Source organism: Podarcis gaigeae (assembly GCF_964106915.1).
Source record: "Podarcis gaigeae genome assembly, chromosome: 15".
Classification (NCBI taxonomy): Eukaryota; Metazoa; Chordata; class Lepidosauria; order Squamata; family Lacertidae; genus Podarcis; species Podarcis gaigeae.
The window spans coordinates 17934770-17953894 of record NC_139692.1 but is presented as its reverse complement, the minus strand read 5'-3'; the positions used below and the strand labels follow the sequence as shown (position 1 = coordinate 17953894).

The 19125-nt window shown below is 43.4% G+C and overlaps 1 protein-coding gene across 8 annotated transcripts in view; it reads right to left on the bottom strand.

Moving 5' to 3' along the window:
• CADM1 (cell adhesion molecule 1) overlaps nucleotides 1-18201 on the bottom strand; it is a 592123-nt gene extending 573922 nt beyond the window's left edge. For 3 of the 8 annotated variants that reach the window (XM_083714060.1, XM_083714059.1, XM_083714061.1), the window contains exon 1: nucleotides 17804-18152. In XM_083714060.1, coding sequence (XP_083570186.1) covers nucleotides 17804-18074 — 271 coding nt within the window. In that variant the 5' untranslated portion in view covers nucleotides 18075-18152. Of the gene's footprint in view, nucleotides 1-17803 lie in introns of all 8 variants that reach the window. The other 5 variants (XM_083714056.1, XM_083714057.1, XM_083714062.1 and 2 more) reach the window with 4 other exon arrangements.
• Nucleotides 18202-19125: the final 924 nt, after the last annotated feature.

Here is a 19125-nt window from a genome sequence, read left to right as displayed (position 1 = left end):
CCTTTAGTTGAGAATTATGTTTCATAGTATGGGGAAGAACAGCTGGGATTCAAACTAGGAGAACAGAAAGCCAACTAGAGAGATTAAAACATACCAAGTAACAATAGTAATAAAACTTCCAGAAACCCCAACCATATCCCTGGGGCCCGAGATTGCAGTCTTCTGCAGGTTATGCCTACACTCACTCACAATGCTAAGGACTCACAACAGTGCTTGCCTTCCGCCAGGAGTAACTCAGAGTAGGGAATGTTGCTGTTGCCTAAAGAGATCCACACTACCACCTTTCCTGCTCCAGTTTTTCTGCATTGGACATGAGGAAACCAAAAGTTCATAGACTAGCCCTCATCAGAAACTGCCCCCAAATATCCATGGCAGTTTCTGTATTCCATAGGGCAACTATTGCTATATAGTTTTTCTGTTGAAGATTTGCAGTCCATCTCTGCCCACATCCACAGTAGCAATGACATACAGTGGACGCTCGGGTTGCTAATGTGATCCGTGCGGGAGGCACGTTCGCAACCCGCACGACTGCACATGCCTGAATCGCGATTCGGCACTTCTGCGCATGCGCAAAGTGCGATTTAGCGCTTCTCCACATGCGCAAGCGCCGAAACCTGGAAGTAACTGTTCCGGTACTTCCAGGTTCGACGTGGTGCGCAACCCGAAGTGTCTGTAACCCAAGGAATGACTGTACTTAACAGATATGACCTCCAACACACTCCAATCAAGGTATTTCCTAGTTTATGACAAGCTGGTTTTTCCTGAAAACATAGGACAAGCTAACCAAACAGCAAACCTTCAGAGTGATACAGTTTCAGATTCAGATGACCCTCGCTGCATTTGCACCACATTTAAAGGAGTGCAGTCATCTTGACCAAGGGGTCATCATGGTCAACAGCATTATGGAACTATCCTGCACAGCTTCTGTATTAATGGGAAGAACTGAACATGGGAGCAGAGTTCTAAACAGGGGGTTTTTACACCCTGCCTGGAGAATTCATGGACTAAACCTGGTGGCTTTCTTCAAGAAAAGGATGTGATCTTCCACAGAGCAATGATTCATCCCTCAATATGAACAGCAGAGCTGCCTACAGATCTTAGTGAAAGAGAAAAGTATAGGTTCTCTTAAATAGGAGGCAGAATTGGCCAACTAGTCTCTTTCAACACAGTTCAATGGGAAAAGCCATTTATCTCACTCATTAACACAGTGCTTTCCAACCAACTAGATTCATCAAGCTTGTTGTCAATTTTTCAGCAGTGCACTTTGCAAATAAATGCTTGCTGGAAGCAACGCCGCCAGACAAGTGTTTAATGCAGCTCACATGACATGACAGTGGCCCCAGCCTGTCTGCAATGTCTACCAAGAAACAGCACCTGACATCACTTTGCACTTCAGGAAAACTACAAAAATATTTGTGGTTCCTCTGAAAATCTGGACCAGGTGAGCTCACTTAATCTGTTCCTAATGCTTACGCAAATACAGTCACGGAGCCAAAGACATTATAGCTATACAACTGCAAGGGAAACATTGACAAGACACTTGGATGATAGGGAGCAATGCTAAGAATAAAACTAGGCTGACAGTCTGCATGCCTCCAGCAGACATTAAGAGAAGGTCAAATGAATAGAAGACATTTAAGAAAGAAGAAACTACAATTCCTTGCAAAACACAGACACAAATGAAGAGTTGTTTATTAGCAATTTCTGCCTCAGTCCTACCTAATGGGTAGTTCCAATTATGTCTCCTAATTAATGTATAAGATTTAGATCCAAGAAATTCAAATTTGCAAATACTTGGGGCTCTGCCATATTAGGCAGCTTTGGGGAATCAAGACCTCTCAGATTTCATCTATAAACTAAAATTAAATAACCTACATCCAGTAGTGTAGCTAGGGGCAGGGGCAGGGGTAGGGGCAGGGGTGGGCTGAAACGGGTGAGGGGCTGTAGGGCACCACAGGGGACTGTAGGATGGCACGGGCCGCTGAATGTGGGCAGTTGGCAGCTACGCAATTTGGGGCATAGCAGCTTGACACAAAAACAGAATTCCTTTGCCAGCAATGGCTTCTCCATTCATTCCAGTGGAGCAAGACCCACATCCTCAATTCCTTTGCACCATCAGATCTGATTTCTCCACTGGAATAGTAAGGACAGTCCCTGTGAGCATGCACTGATCCCTAAATTACCCTTACATGTCCTTAGAACCAATATGATATTTAAGATGAAGTCCAGCAATTGCTGTGAAATAGTTAAAGCATTACATTATGACATTGTGGTGAAGGAGATGGGGAGGGAAGAGAAGAGGAGAGAGTTAGTTTAGGAATACATGATGCTCAAGGCCAAAACAGATCCATTTCACCACGCCTCACAATATAGATGCAAGAAGCTGAGAAATGCTACAGCCAAAGCCATGACCTAAGAACTCATCCACAGGCTTACAAATATTGCTCTGTATATTTGAACCTCACTTTGTTGGGAGCGGGGAAGTTGATGTTGTAATATCCATTGGCTATAAACAATAAGAAATATGTCCAACTTGTTACTAAACAGAAGCATCCAAGCCGATAACATCACCTATACAGAATGTGACACAACACGGCTTATGCAGTAAACAAAAGAGAACCTTGTCAGTGGTTGGAGTGGGTTGGAGGCTGACTGATATATTATAGCAACTAAAGGCGTCCAGCACAACATCCATCCCTGCAAAAATCACAATATGTTCCTTGAATAAGTTTTAAAAATATATAATTCTAAGAGTTTTAGCTAGTAATTTATTCACCTTAGAGACATATACAAAATTCACAGGAGGCTGCTTGAGGACAATTTGCTTTCCACACAAATTTTTAGCAAAAAAAGCCCTGCAACATTTAACAGCGACTAACTTCAGAGATTAATAGTGCAAATATTTTAAAGCGCTCTCACGCAGCAAGAGGGGGCTGCATTGCAAGCTCATTTACAAGACAGAAATGCAACAACAAGCACTTTCTCATGCTTAATCCGATAACTCTGGTGTATCTTTTGAGGCTGTCGACTCTAGCTCATATTTCTATTTTTGAACAGGGAGAAGCAGCCACTTCCAAGTTTTATTGGTTGTGAATTTCTTCCAGGCTTCTCCATATATGGGATAATGTTAGAGGCCACCAACTGAAGGAGGCCACATCTTTATTATTACTGTTATTATTATTTAATCCCACGTAAGCATCTCATCTCTTTTGATAAGTACTGTATATTGAAGTAAGCTGTTCCCAGTGCAGAGTCAGCCATTACAGCCTGTGGAGTTTTGGTCATTGGTGGCTTAAAGCACACTCGGTTTAAGTGCCCTGCTTCTTCCACATTCTTGAGTGAAATTCCTTCAACCTCTGCCTGCCTACAAGCCTTGAGCATTAAAGTTCTGATGCAACACATCGCCAGCAGTGTATTTAAGCACTACTCTGGTTGCCATAGGTGAATGGAAATTGCATGCAGGAGAGGGAGAGGACTGTTAGAGGAGATATGGACTGCCCCTGCTCTGTACACAGGATAGAAGCCAAGTAGGCTATATAGGAGCTCCCTCCTTCACATCCAGCATAGCATAGCATAGCAAAAGAGCTCTCTGTCCCTCCACTTCCAGGCCCCAGTAGGCTAGGGATGTTTTTTCAGCAGGCTAGTAACTTTTGGGGTTTATTTACAAAGCTGCCAATCACCCTCCCAAAGAAATACATGGTTGCATATCCAAGCAAAGTCAGACAACTGAGAGAGAAACATGCAGAACAAAGCCATGAACCAGAGGGAATTGTAGACAGACAGAAAGCCCAGGGAGCCCTGTGTATGATTTTTCAATAAAAGGCAAAAGACGGCAAGCAAAGGCAGCAGACTCCAACACCCATGATGGCAAAGAATATAATTAACACAAGGCTCCGTTCCACAAATTTTTCCAACACTGTTAAATATAGCTTTACAGAGGCCCCTAGCCAAGATGGTATTAAACATCACTTGGAAGCAACACCCCTCCCAGCTGTTTAGCTCTCACATGCCACAGGTAGACTGTACCTTAGATCTGAATTCAGGAAGTGTGCAGTTAAGCAGCAGTGAAGAAAAATTACTGACTGACCAAAACAAATTAAGGACGCTTCTCTTTCAATTCTAGCCCTGGAACACAACTATTACTGCATGTTAATCAGATTCCATCACTTTTAAGGAACAGGCATGGTTAGTAGGTCTTAAACCAGTGGTGTCCAAACTTTTTTCGAAGAGGGCCAGATTTGATGAAATGAAGGGCCGTGGGGGCCGACCAAAGGGCCAACAAAAGTTGTTGAGCATTTTTTATGACTGAAGTTGTTGAGCTTTATTTAGGGTTGAAGTTGTTGAGCATTTTACCCCAGGAAATAAAATGCCACAGGGGCCGGATTAAACCAAAATGGGTCTGTCTTAAGCCATGGTTGGGTAACCTGTAGCCCACCAGATGTTTCAGGACTACAGCTTCCATCATCCATGACCAATCGGCATGATGTTTGAGAATGATGGAAGCTAAGAGTCCAAAACTCCTCAACCCATCTTAAACATTAGACACTGGAACTTTTCATTATATCATCCAAACATACTAAGGTGCCAAAAAGTATGGTGTTAATGAAGCCTCCTAATCATACCATCTTTAAACACAATTACTCCTGAATGTTCACATTTCTACTCATTCCCTATGAATGCAAGACCTTAATTATTGGCAGCCAGCACATGCTTTGAGAATGAGTGTTTTTTTTAAGTCCATATCCCAAAGAAATCAAATTCTTCACCACTAAGTACACTCTTGAAAACCAGATCAGTGTAGTATTTTAGGAACATACACACGGATCTAAAATAAGGAACAACCCTTGTCACATTATGCTAACATATACAGTTTTGCCTTGGAGGAATGTGTATGATGCTTCACCCAACCACTACTAAGGAGAACAAAGGGTATCCTTGACTTAAGCACAAATTAGTCATCCTGTCTGTCTGCAATTAAAACACTGATATACTGTGGGGAAATTAGCTGTGTGGACCAGACTTCCCTAAGCTGGTGCCCTATGCATGTTGTTGGACTACAAACTCCATCATTCCTGGCCATTGACCAGTTGAGGAAAGCTGGTATAGATTAAAAATTGACAATATGCAATGTCATCACACACAAACCTGGTCACATTTTATCTCTGCAGGTGTACCAGTGGTTCCCAAACTTTCAATACCCCAAGGCACACTTTTTCAGAATTCACTCACAAGCTTTAAAAAACAAGTATTTTCAAGCATAAATAAGAACCACCCACGGCTTTGAAGGTGTGCACCTCATGGCTTTCTGCAAAATGCCCCACCTCTAGCAAGGGTAGGAATCAAAGACCAGGGGAACCAAGTAATGCAGAAATACAGCAAGTGGGCTTTTTGTGGATGGAATCTTTAGACACACAAAAAATTGCAGATCTCTCATGGCACATCATTTGGAAAGTATGGCAGTCAAGCCAGTTTGGGAGGATTAGTGAAAAGACAAGGAGGCATTGTCAGGGGACGGGGGGGGGGGGGTTGACACATCTGCCATGCAGGTAGAGACCCATTCCCTTCCCCAAGGAAAGCTAAGTGTGTGAGTCACTGCAGCAGATTTCAACACAAAAACAAGCTGAATCAGATGTGAAATACCCTACAATTGAGACGCCACTTAATTACCACAATGTGACCTGGAGTAGGCGGAGCAATCTCCCTTTTATTCTTGCTAATGACATATGAAAAGTAAGCTCAGACTGCTAGCAGAGGAGGAGCCAGCGACTTGCGCCAGATGCCGTTTGCTTAGCAGAAAACTCATGCTCTGTTTTAAAGGCACTGTCACAAATCACAGCAGTTTCTCAAGACGCATGCAATTGCAACATGCAGACAACATCATGACAAACTATCTGAGAGGAATCAAAAGCCCGAGAGTGCCACTCCTTAAAGTGTAGTATAAACACAGCTCTCTGTTGTTGTTGTTTGCGGGGGGCACTAATGCTTCAAATTAATTACAGAGCTTGTCTGTATGACTAATGTTTCCAATGCCTCCTCCAGGTGAGGCCAGATAACAAACCTGGAAGAAAGCCACACTTACAGTTCACATGTATTGTTGTAAATCTGTCAGAATCTAACCAAGCAAGAAGGACCAGGGCTGCAGTCAAACTCTTTATTAATATGGGGGCACAAACGGATAGAGCACTTCAGTTACCGAAACAGCCTTCCATGTCACCATACAAACTAACAACAAAACACCAGCAGAGTACATTAAAGTGGCAGTATTGTGGTACAATGAAGGTGTCTGGCTTGGGGGAAAGAATTCAGCGTTAGAGAGAGTAGGCACGTGACAGAGAGATGGATAGGTTTGGTGATCAGGAATTGCCTTCTGCTCACTTCAGATTGGGATCTACTGCTAAATCACTAAATGATTTGTGGTAGATTGAGCCAGGGTTTCTGACTTGAAACAAAAGTATGCCCCCCCCCCTAAATTAAGCTGTTAGATTCCATGATCTGTATGTATTCAGATATATATTTTGTGCTTGTATATAGGAAAACGTGGGGACTTTGTGAATTCCAAAGTTACCGGGTCCACATTTCTCAGACTAATGTACAGATCAGAACTTAGCAATCCATTTCTCTCAATGATGCAACTGAGTTCCCAGCAATTCAAATGCATGTAAATAACTACTTATATATTTTGAAAGATTTATATTAAACCAGAAATAGAACAAAATTACGGCGGCATGCATGGAAATGAAATAGATGCCCATCTCTGTTTTAATGCACTGACCATCCTAGTGCTCATAAATGCATCAGGAATTTTGGTCCTCCTGCCCCAAACTCCCAGCTTGCATGATCCTCCATTCACCCTGGTCACACTTTTGCACCTGGCTCTGGTTAATGGCCCTCAGGTTCCAGAAAAACGAAGTATAAAGTGTAAACAAAGTATAAAGCCTAAAGTCTGCCCACAGCTGAGCTTAATTAGCTTCACTGGACTTAAGAGGGAATTAGCTTGTGTATGAACTTCGCAGTATTTTGGAAACAAAAATACTGGTGAAGGTGTCACGCAACGACTTAAGAGTAAGCTTGGCTATTCCACCACCCTCACCCCACTGAGTAGATTTATGAACTGGGGGGGGGGGGTGTTCAGACTGCCTAAATGGCATGGAAATCTGATGAGTTATGACAGGAGCAGAAGATGCACAGTAAGTTTTCAGCTTCTGATATTTTGCCCCTTCTGGTGTCCTATGCTAACGTCAGGTGGCAAGTCTAACAGGGGACCCATTTCTCTCACGACAACTTCCTATAAACCAAGATAATATAAAGCAATGTACAGCTCAAAGAACTGGACTGGAAATATGTTTCAAATTCAAGGCCTTTGGAGGAGGGGTTTTTTGCAGCTCCATTAATGACTAAGGCAATCTTCACCAACCTAGTGCAATTCTCTGGACTACAATTCCCATGAGCCTCTCAGCCAGCAGAGCTGCACAGACTGGGGCTAAGAAAAGATGTAGTCCAGAAAATAGGATTGCCATATTTTTAAGAGCAAAAAAGAAGACACATTTGCCAACTTCTACTTTTACGTATGGATTGCTATGACTCTTATTTTACATATCCATTAAAAAGAGGACATATGGCAACCCTAAAGCGCACCAGTTTGGCAAAGGCTGGACTATGGTATATTGAACTACTGTATGTCAGTGTAATTTGAGTAACATTTTTATTTACTGGAATCAGCAGAATATTGACATTGAAGCATGTATCAGAACCACCAATACACCATCTTGCAACCTGCTGAATCAATAGGAGAGGGCCTGCAGGAAACAAAGCTTCTGTACTCTCCCCCATGCTAACAAGCTATTTTTTGTTGTTGTTCCATACACTTCACTGGCCAATATATATTTAAAACTGAACATTTTTCCTTATAGATATTTGAAGAAGCTTCACTCAACTCCACAAAACTTCCTAATATGCTGGGATATTACCGCAGCTTTTGTTTGACTTAAGTGCCCATCATAAGTTTCTGAACATATGGTAACAATCACAAAATTCAGTAACATCCCAAAACAATGCACATACTAAAGTGCTAAACTACAGTATCAAAAGATTTACTTCATATCTGTTTATCTCCAATTATCTCAACTGGTGCATTAATTTTTGCTGTCCTTCCCCTTTTTTGAGAAATCTCAATATTTCTAACATGAAGCTGCCTTTAACCTCCTAGATGATTTTTTTGCCTGATGATTCCTACTATGCAATTATATGCATATTTACTCAGAAGTAAGCTCCACTGAGTTCAATGGGACCTACTCCCAAGTAAGTGTGTATAGCAGTTCAGCCTTAAACTCAAATGCTTGCACTGCCTATCCAAAAGCCAGGAAACAGGGATTAAAACTGAACGGCTCCAACAAAAAATCATGTTAACCTACTTATTTTTTTATGTCTACTGCAAGTATCAGACTCTGAAACCAATGTAGGATAAAGCCTGTGTCCTGTCCACTAAGAGATATTTGAAAGGTGTTTCCTCCTGCTCCTACATGAGATTATTCACTGGCTGCCAATATTAGAATGAGTGCCAAATGGTGGTTGTTTTTTCAGAGCTCCCTCTCATCTTTGGGATGTTAGATGTTCACAAGAAAGGAACAAAGCAAGAACAATTCAGTGTCAAGAAAGCTAATCACTACCTGAACCTTTCAAGTGATAACACAAATGTAGTTGAGCTATTTAAAGCAAAATTAAGTGCTTTTGGTAGCTTTGAAGTCTCCATTTTTCAAATAAAGAATTTCAGTAAGTATGTTCTTCTTCTATCCTCTGTGGAATCTTTGACCACAAAGAAATGTGACTGGCCAGTTCAACTAATTTTCCTGCTGCTTCCTACTATACCATACACCCCCTGAAATCATAGCCCCTCAAGCTCCCCTGCTTATCCAACATAGGTCCTGCAAAAATAGCCTACTAATTATTCCACTATGTTCTGTGAACAGGTAGTTAAGCAGAAGCCAGCTTTGCACCTTTTATATAAAACATTTGCAAGTTGGTCTTCACAAATGATTGACAGAGGAGATAAACTCTCAGCTTGACCAATCACCCAACTGCATCACTTTGGGGAAAGTGGAAATTGCACTTCATTAAGAGGCATAGGTAAGGCATTTACACCCAGCAGAAAATGAGTTACTTATTGTGCTGTAGGAGGAAAAAAATACAAATAAGAAAGTGCAATAGACAGCTAGGAAGCATCATCAAGGCGATATTCCAGCAGCCTGATTAAACTCCTAAACAAGAGTGAATTGCTGTGTACAGGATAGAAGGCAGAAATAATACTCTGGGACAAACAAAAGGAACAGCCCTTACAGTGACCAACAAACAACCTGTTTAACAGAGAACTAAAAGTTTAAGGGGGGAGCAGAGGGAAGTTCAGCCTTGACAACCACCATCCACATGCTTACTTATTGCTACCATCAAAATCATGTACAAAATCCTGGAAATACCAGGAAACTTGTAAATAAAATATTTAGACCCCATCAAATATTATCGCATAGAAAGACAAGCTGGATTTTGCATCTCATGACAGCAGCAAATATAAAAAATGCACAGCTGATGAGCTCGGACTGGGCCTCAACTAGTTTTACGGTATAAAGCAGAATATAAGGTTTAAAACAGAATTAAAAAATCATCCGTTGAGCTAAATTGCCAATTTTAAGATATACGGTAATCTGCTTTTTAAAAAGCACCCAAGCTTCTGCATTGACTCATGTCAAAGCTTTAAGAAGCTACAGCAGTTTCTACAGTTGTCTCTGCTGTGTCCCAACTACACACACAATAGACCCGGAACTTGGTCTCTTAAGATACGTTGCACCAGAATTCAAGTACACAAAGATGGACATACATCAACACTCAATCACAGACTGTGGAGGTTGTAAATGCTTTGCACAGTCCACTTATGCCACAGTCCACAGTCCACTAGCAACTATCAGGAGAAATTAAAACTAATTGTTCCTTCAAGCTCTGCAAAGAAGGAATGGGAGACTTGTGGCCCTCCAGGTGTTGTTACGCCTACAACTCCCTGGTCATGCTGGCTAAGCTAAAGGGAGCTGTAATCCAACATCCAGAGAACAGGTTCCCTATTCCTGCTCTAAAGAAACTAGGAACTATGACTCCAGCCAATTGTGAAACACAGGGCTAAAGTTACCGGAACCACACCTAAATACTGTACAACATGAAACTTCTTAGACTGTAGGGTACTAGACAAAGGCAAGTTTCACTGGCTATTTTGTACCAAAGTGCTGTTGCCAGGATTCACCAAAAAGATTTAGTCAAAGATTCAACAATTAATGTACTCAATCTATGTACCTCTAACAGCCATCACAAATGTGGTGCAGTGGTTTGCATGTCAGTAGAAGACTTGGTAGATCACAGTACAAACTCACGAAGTTTACTGAGTGATCTTTGGCTATTCACTATCCTTCAGCCTAACCTACTTCACAGGGTTGTTGTGAGAATAAAATTGAGGGAGGAGAACCATGTATGCTGCCTTGAGCACCTTACAGGAAAGGTGTGATATAAAAATAGTATAAATAAATAAATGAAAATATATATACAGTACCCGAAACCAACCCAACTGAAATAGATACACTGATTTACAAAGCTTTCAGAGTACACTCATATTCCAAGCATCAAGGAGTGGAAGAAAAATGGTCTGTGCTGTAAGACACTCCACTGTATTCCAGACATGAATACCAGAGTGCTCCAACCTATTTTGCTCAAAATGCAAGATGTAGCCAAAGAAATGTAAAGGCACTTTAGAGAGGTAAAATTATTGTGTTTCTTCAGACGAGTCAGCCCAAACCCCATCAACAAAGTGCACATAGTATATGCATAACACTGAGGAAATTACTAGGTAAGTCATTTCTGATGCACACAAACAGGATGGTAATAGCATTTAAATAGGCAGTCTTTGATGTGGAATGAAACAGCACGCCTGATCCAAGGCAAAATACATTTTATTAACTCTGACCAGACACACACATTGGGTTAGAGGCTGACCCAGTCTCTCACACAGCACTGTCATTTAGTAACAGGGCAGAGACCATGTCTACAGACTGCTGCCCCAGCAGAACATATCATCGAACCAGCCCTGCCCAGAGGGAACAAGGGCAAGACTCCATTCGCTACTGAAGCAACAAAAAAGATGTTTGAAACAAAAGCACTTTAATGTTTACACAACCAAACAGCAAAGCCAACAACGAAAGCCTCAAAGCAATGAACCAAGGCCAACCTAACACTAAATGTAAAGCACTTTCCGAGTGCCATCCTATCACAATTGGTACACTATTAAACGACCAATCTGGAGTATCTGGACATCAGCAGTCCCTAGGGATGGCTGTTAATTATATGAAAATACATTTCGGCACCACACATTACACAAACTGCACCCACTGATGGTAAAGAAACTGGACAAAAGACAACTAAACTCGTATGTTGTTATCTCCCCTACCACGCTTCCATGACGAAAACAGGATGGGGGAATTATCTTCTAACACTGACACAATTAACATGTTACTTTTGTGGTCCTGCCTTGTTCAGAGAAAGGTAGAATGTGAGTCAGAAATTAAAGCCGTAAAATTAATAACTTTGTCATCAAGTCTAGCCAAAGGTAACAAGCTTGGCCAGGAAAGTGAGCTGTCCATAGCTTTTGGCAAACACCCAAAAATTTTGGGAAATATAAAACTTACCTGAACACAATAACATAGTGAGGTGCTAATATGGTGCTTTTAGGTCTCAATGGACCTCAACAGCAAGGGCAGATACAAAAATTTTTGATTATGCACCTCTCAATTATAAAAAAGTAGCTACCACAAGGTAAAAAACAATGAGTTTAATTATATCATCTGCAAAAGTTTAGTTACTGATTGCATACCATCCATTCAAAATACATGGCCCTAAAAGCATCCTCTCCCAGGGCTACAATCACTGCTACTAACACACTGTAAAGGACATTTTTTGTATCATCATAACTACTACCAAAATCCAATTGTGTAGGCAAGATCTTTCTACACCACAACCTAAAGAGTTTTATTCTTCCTAAAGTGCTACGTTGGATTACCATGCACTGTTAAACGGCAGCTGTGTTCCACCCCAGTAGTGACTGCTTTTCGATACCACTTGGAATATTTCCTTTTTCAGCCTCATAGAAGCATTGTGAAGTTTAATTAACTGTAAAGCACAGCGATCTTCAGATGAAAGGTGCTATAGAAATGCATAGATTAAAGTTACCAGCTTATTTTAAACCAAGTCTTAACATTACCTATCCCCATTACAATTACCCATGCTTGAATCGTTTTTTGTGCTGCAATTACTACATGCTCCAGAGCACACTCCTGATTATCGTACTATTTCAGGAGCTTATCGGAAAGGCTCTCTCCTTTACACAACTTCTGTAGAATTAACTTATGCAGCAGTGACTTCAGGACCAAGTTAACCAAATGGGAAGAAGGCCAATGAATACCATCTGACCATGGGAACCCAGGAGATTTGTATGTTCCACCAGGATTCAGTGTGGAAAAATTTCTTCTATGCTAGGAGCCATCAAGAACACAAAAACTATCGACCTCTGAAAAGAGCTTGTAAAAGTCTCCTTTGAAAACTGCCACTTGCTTTGAAGCCTTCACAAATGATAGGTCAAGACCCACTGCTGAACTGCAGTATCCTTGCAGTAGCCAGAGAAAACAGGGCTTAAACATGTAAGGCTGCTTCCTGGTCAGGAAGATGAGTACAAGAGCAGAATCTCAAAGACAATTCCATTCACAGGTCTTGTTAAGGGAATGTTTAATCAGCATTAGAACTAAGAGACTGTAGGCAAAAAGGCAAGTGCTTGACAAAGACAAAGACAAGCAACAAATGCTTTGCCAGAGATCATTTCTAGAACACAGAGACACTTTCAACTCTGCCAATTTTTTTCTAGACAAATGGCTTCTAGGCTGAGGCTGGTGAATTTTCAGTTCTGCAACAGTTGATTCTTTGTGGTGCTCTCCATATAATAAACACCCAATGCAAGAGCAAGTCACATTTCTTCTATGGCACTGTTTAGATACTTCATTTTTATCTTGCTGAGGGTTCCATTAGAGAAAACACTTTAATTTATGTAAACATACTAACTTTTTTAAAAAAGAAAACAGAAAGGACTCAGTTTTGTATCACCTTCAAGCATAATTCACTTCGTCCAAACTGTTACCTGTATTAGAACCTGCCACCATTTAAGAGAGTTGCCATATTATTATATTCACTGTGAATTTTGCTTGTGTTCTTATTTTACTGACAGAATGAAGCATTAAGGAATTGTGCATTCATGCCCACATGACAAAAAGCAACTTTATTTGAAGGTGGCTATTGCTTAGTGGTCCAGTTCTCCAGAACAAATGACTTGAATTGGTTTTGCTATGCTATCTAAAACCAAGAGGTGTGAGAGTGGGAACATGAACAGCGCAATCCCATAAAACCAGGGGCCGTTTTATAGTTTCACTCTTGAACACGAGAATCACCAGCTGGTGGAAGGAGGGACAGGAAATCCTTTAAAAATGAAGACAGAAACATAATTACGTAAACTGCCTCCGAGTCTGAGCATATTGAATGTCTGGCACCGAAAGCTGACAGGCATCATGCTAAAGTGACATCTCTGTTTCACCATCTTATGATCAAAAGATCAGCCACCACCAAGGACATGTCTCTCTACGCTCCGCTCTTCAGTCAGCTACCCAAAACAATTCCAGCACCAGAACTGCCTTCTAGAACACTGCCGGTTTTTGAAAAAGCAAGTGTCACCTTTGTTGCAGTCAGCTTTCAGGACGATCGCATCACTCTGGAAGGCACTATGTTCCAATGGAAGGTTTGCAGAGCCAGCATAATGAACAGAAAGTGACAACAGTTTTTCTTCTTTTCCTCCCTCCCCGACCCCTTTCCAAGGGGGCTATTCTGCAGAACTTGATAAAGCATGTACAACATACATATGAATACAGCTCTTTGTTCCAGAGAGCTGCCTGCGCTTTTATTCCCCACCGTTCTCGTATTAGTTAAATTCAATGGATCACTCAATGGCTCTGTTGTTAGTCCAAAATGTCCTGGGCAAATAATGCTAGATGCTCTTGTCACACAAGTCAGTAAATGAGGCCTTGTACATCTCCAGTGACACACTGTAAATATAAAGTGGCGTTAATGAGGGATATTTTATCAATGCAATCGGACACAAGAGAAGTGTCCCCACCCCTCCCCCCCCACCCCGCCCTGCAGCCACCCAGTTCAAGAATGGGGATGTGAGGGAGAAAGGATGCAACAATGAGAAGGCAGTTACTTTGCAGAGCACCCAGAAAACTGAGACAAGTCACTGCTAAGTACTTCTGCCTCAGGGCTATTTCTTCACTCAGATTCACTCACCTATTACTATATCCAAAGAAAATCCATGTTAACCAACTTTCACTGAATTCTAAAGAAAATGATCAACTGCGCAAGAAGTATTTGGTATTAACAAAGAACCAACAGCTAACATCAAAGGGGCTTGCATTAACCATTAGTAGCAAAACAACATAGGAGGTTTTGCCCCCAAAGCAACAGGTTCTCAACGAGGAAGTTCTGATGGAAGCCTTGTCTGCAATTTGCAGAAAAAGATGCATCAATTCAGACAATGTATAACAGCCTTTTGCTACTTTGGTGTGCATTTAAAACTGGGTGCATGCCAAAATGAAGAAAAAGATGCCACAAGCACACCAACCAGTGCTGTTTAGTTCAAAATCTTGCTTTAAAAAACGAGTGTTAGGCTGTAAGATATGTAAGAGAAAGAAGCTGCTTCCATGGTAACAGAATTTTCATGTAGCTCTGACATGGACCATAGAGCACACAGCCCCTCCTTTGCGAAGTAAACATGTCCTCTTTTAAGGAGGTAAACTCTTGTGTTCATTTAAAAAACTTAAGACCTACTGCTACTTAGAATGACTCCTCAACAAGGCTATTTTGCTACCAGTTAAGTGGCCTTGTGCATTCCTGTTTTCTGGCTGCAAAACAGATAATTCACATTACCACCTTCTGGTTTTCCTTCCCCACCCACACTATTTGCCCACTCTCACCTTGGTTATACATCACAAACAGACCCTCACATATCTGCTATTTTCAAGGCAAAGGTTCTGTAAAAATAAAGGTGCTCTTTCATGAACGTATTTTATTACGATCACCAGAACTTGCATATATCCAAGACAGAAACCAACAGATTAGGAGCTTCCAAACCAGTCTACCACCTTCACTCATAAATTTAGAATTTTGCAATTCAAAGCAGAGGAAAAATGAGGTTGAAGGGAATTCCCATTTATTAATTCAGTCCACCCTCAGTGTATAGAACAAATTGGATCATGTAATATATTTTACTTTTAAAACAAAAGCTCTTCATTGACTATATATCACAAGAGCTTAGCCCACCCCATTACAATTTATTCAACTGCACATTATATTTATATTAAAATGCATTGAGAGAGGAATGAGAAACGAGAAAAGCCAATAATCAGTTGAGAGATGAAAGCATTTTTGAGAGCACATCCCAGCTGAAGGTTCAAGCTCTGACAAGGACTCATTTGCTGCAAAGCTGGGAGGGGGGAGGTTGTTCCTCTCCTACCCCACCCCACTTCCCCCTCACTTGTTGCTGTTCTTGTCACTCCACTAGTTCCCGGAGGCAAGCTGCAACGTCAAGCTGCTCTCTCTATGCCCCACAATTCTTTCCACAGGAGGAAAGGGAAAGGAGTAGGTAAAGAGAAATCAGCAAACAGCATTATCTGAACCAAAGCAAAGAGCGATCTGACAGCGAAGTGATTCCTCTCTCCTCTTTGTTATTGAAAGCAAATACTGCCCTCTTCTTTTCCAACCGTGCCAAGACTGACTCTGCTATGGAACAGAAAATGTTTGCAATAGGGACATAGGAAACAGGGAGATCTTGTGTAGGGTTCTTTTTTTTTAATTTCAGCATTTGCCAAAGCACAACACACGGGAGCCACTGCAGAGACAGTGCGCGCACACTACCCTTTCCTCCACCATCACCACCCTCAAGCCAAGCCCCTCAAATCCTTTCCTTTCTGCAAGATATGGACTGGCAGGAGGTTTGGAGAAGCCTGCGGGAGAACCTCAGGAGGCAGGCAGTTGCTGAATCCAAACACAGCCATGGATCAACTACTGAAGATTCAACACGCACGAATCACTACACAAAGCAAATCGAAGCACGGGTGCACTTACACACACACACATGCACACAGGCAGGGGGGTGCACATTCAAGAGGAGTCCCCTCCTTTGCTGCAGCCCCCTTTTTGCCGTAACTCCCTCATATCTCAGTGGGGAACGGCAGTTAAGAGAAAAGGTTTTCACATTCATACCAAGGAAAAAGAGACAGAGAGGGAGACAGGCAGGGACAACAGACATGAAAGCAAAATGAAAGGGCACTACAACTTCAGGTTGAAAGGCAAAGGGAGAACTGTAGTTGGCTCCCTCTAAGGGGCCATGGGGAGTTGGTGTGGGGCTCGTGGACACTTTAGTGACAAAGGAAACAGCAAAAAAGAGGAATTCTCCACTGAGTTGATAGAAAGGGAGACGATCAATGTGAGGGAACCTTGACGGAATACGCAAAAGGAAGAGAGAAGTGATAGCAGGAGCTGTGTCTGAACGAAGGAGCAAAAAAGTAGAAACTGGCACAAGAAAAGGAATTGGGGGTGGGGGAGCAGAGACAGAAAAAGAAGGGATGGAAAGAAAGCACAAATCACATTGGGCAGGGAGGTAAATGGGCAGATTCGGGGGGGGCAGGCTTGGAAAAGGCTTTTGGCTAGACTCCAAGGGCTGTCAATGAATGGGGGGGGGGGTAAGAGAGAAGAGACAGGAACGTTTCAGCTGATATTGCAGCTACAGAACAGAAGCAAAAAAAGGGGATGAATGAAAGAACAATGCTCAAGAATGTGAAGGGTAGATTTATATTGTAGCAGAACAGAAAGAAGAGGCAGAGAGAAGAACTGATTCAAGCTCCAGTTCCGACATGCGAGGGGAGGGGGACAAGCAAAGTCAACACTCGTGTGTGTGTGTGTGTGTGTGTGTGTGTGTGTAGCAAAGGGGGGCAGAGAGAAAAAGGATGCAATGAGGATGGGGGGGGAAGAAGAAAAGCAGGACTAGTTTGACGAGGGAAACACCGTGGGGGGGGGGGGTGTGGAGTGAGGAGAAACCCGAAAATCCTAAAAGGAATTGGGGGGGGGGGGAGGAGGGTGGTGGTGGAGAGAATTGCAGTGCACGGAGAGGGGAAGAAAAGAACAATAGTCCATGGCCGAAGAAGACACGGAAAGAAAGAGAGAAGCATGGGGAAAGTGGAGGAGGGGAGAGAGAGAGAAAAAATAAAAAATAAAAGAGAAAAGCCACAATCAGGTTTGGATTGCAGCAGAGGAGCAATGAAGGAGCCGAATGAAACGGAGAGGTGTGTGTGTGTGTGTGTGTGTGTAGGAGACAGCCTTCAATGACTGGGAGTTGTGTGTCTGTGTGTGAGTGAAAAGAGGCTAGAAAAGCGAGTCAGCCTTTCCAGCAGGGAAACTGAGGCAGGGGGAAGAAAGAGGGAGGGGAGGACTCGACCACCCTCCTACCCCTCTTTCGTGGGGGAGGGGAGAGAGAGAGAGAGAGAGACGAGCCCCCCCCCCTTACACACCCGGCTGAGGGAGGGGGCGCCCCTCTCCCTGCGAGGGCGGGAAGCGCCCTGAGGCGAAAGTGTGCAGGAGCGAGGAGGTGCCGTCCGTCTGCCGGCTCGCCCTCCTGCGTGCCTACCTGTGGGGAGCAGCGAGGCGGCGGCGGCGGCGGCCAGGAGGAGGAGGACGAGGGAGGGCGAGGGCGGCGTGAGGGCCCCGCAGGGCGGCGAGGCGGCGGGGGGCGAAGGCGAGCCGAGGGGCGGCGAGGAGGAGGAGGAGGGCGCGTAGGGGCCGAGGCCGGGCTGGTAGCAGTGATGCTGCTGCTGGTGGTGCTGCTGCTGCTGCTGTTGCTCCCGCCGCCTCTCCCGCTCTTCCTGAGTCCGAGTCCGGCTCCGGCTCCGACTCGCCATCTTCGGGCACCTGCTCGGCTCTGGCAGCGCCCCCCGGAACAGCAGCGCGAGCGAGCCGGCCGCGTAATGAGATGCGGCGACGTCAGCGCGGGGTGGGCGGGGCGCCAGGTGGAGCCAACGGCGCTCTGGAGGCGCGGGGGGGCGGGCCCAGAAATTCCCGGCCGCCTCGTGCCTCGCCGACCAATGGGAAGGCGGGCAGGAGGGGAGTGTTGCAAAGAGAGGGCGTGGCCTGCATAGTAATAACGCGCCTCTCGTAGACGTGCACACAGCTCTCCGCTCGCTCGCTTTCGCCAGCAGCGTCTTCTTCTTTGGCGATCGCTCGTAGCCGAGTAAGATTGTCTTCCATGCACACGGTCTTAACAGTGAGTTAAGTAAGTGACTGTGGAGGCCAATTCTGGATCCCCACGTCCTTCCACGACGGGGACATTGGTTTCCGGGCGGGAGTTGAGCACGGTGAGGGTTTGCCAAACGTGGCTTCCTCTTAACACGTTTCTCCCTTTCGTCCTGAGTTCCAGCATCTTCAAAGTCCATGATACTTTTGGTAAACGTTGTTCTCCAATTGGAGCACCCAATTGTCGATGTTTATACTACTTTTTTTTTTTTTTTTAGATTTGCCTTGAGAGAGTCTTTAAACCTCTTTTGTTGACCATCAGCATTACACTTTATTTTTTTAAGTTCAGAATAGAGTAATTGCTTTGGAAGATGATAATCAAGCATCCGCACAACATGACCAGTCCAACGAAGTTGACGTTGAAGGATCATTGCTTCGACGCTGGTGATCTTTGCTTCTTCCAGTACACTGGCATTACTTCACCTGTCTTCCCAAGTGATGTGTAAATTTTTTCGGAGACACTGTTAATGGAATCTTTCAAGGAGTTGGAGATGGTGTTTATAAGTGGTCCATGTTTCACAAGCATACAGTAATGTTGGTAGTACAATAGCTTTGTAAACAAGCATTTTGGTTTCCCTGTGAATGTCCCGGTCCTTAAACACTCTGCACTTCAATTGGGAGAAAGCAGGCGATGCTGGATTTCGGCATCAATGTTGGCCC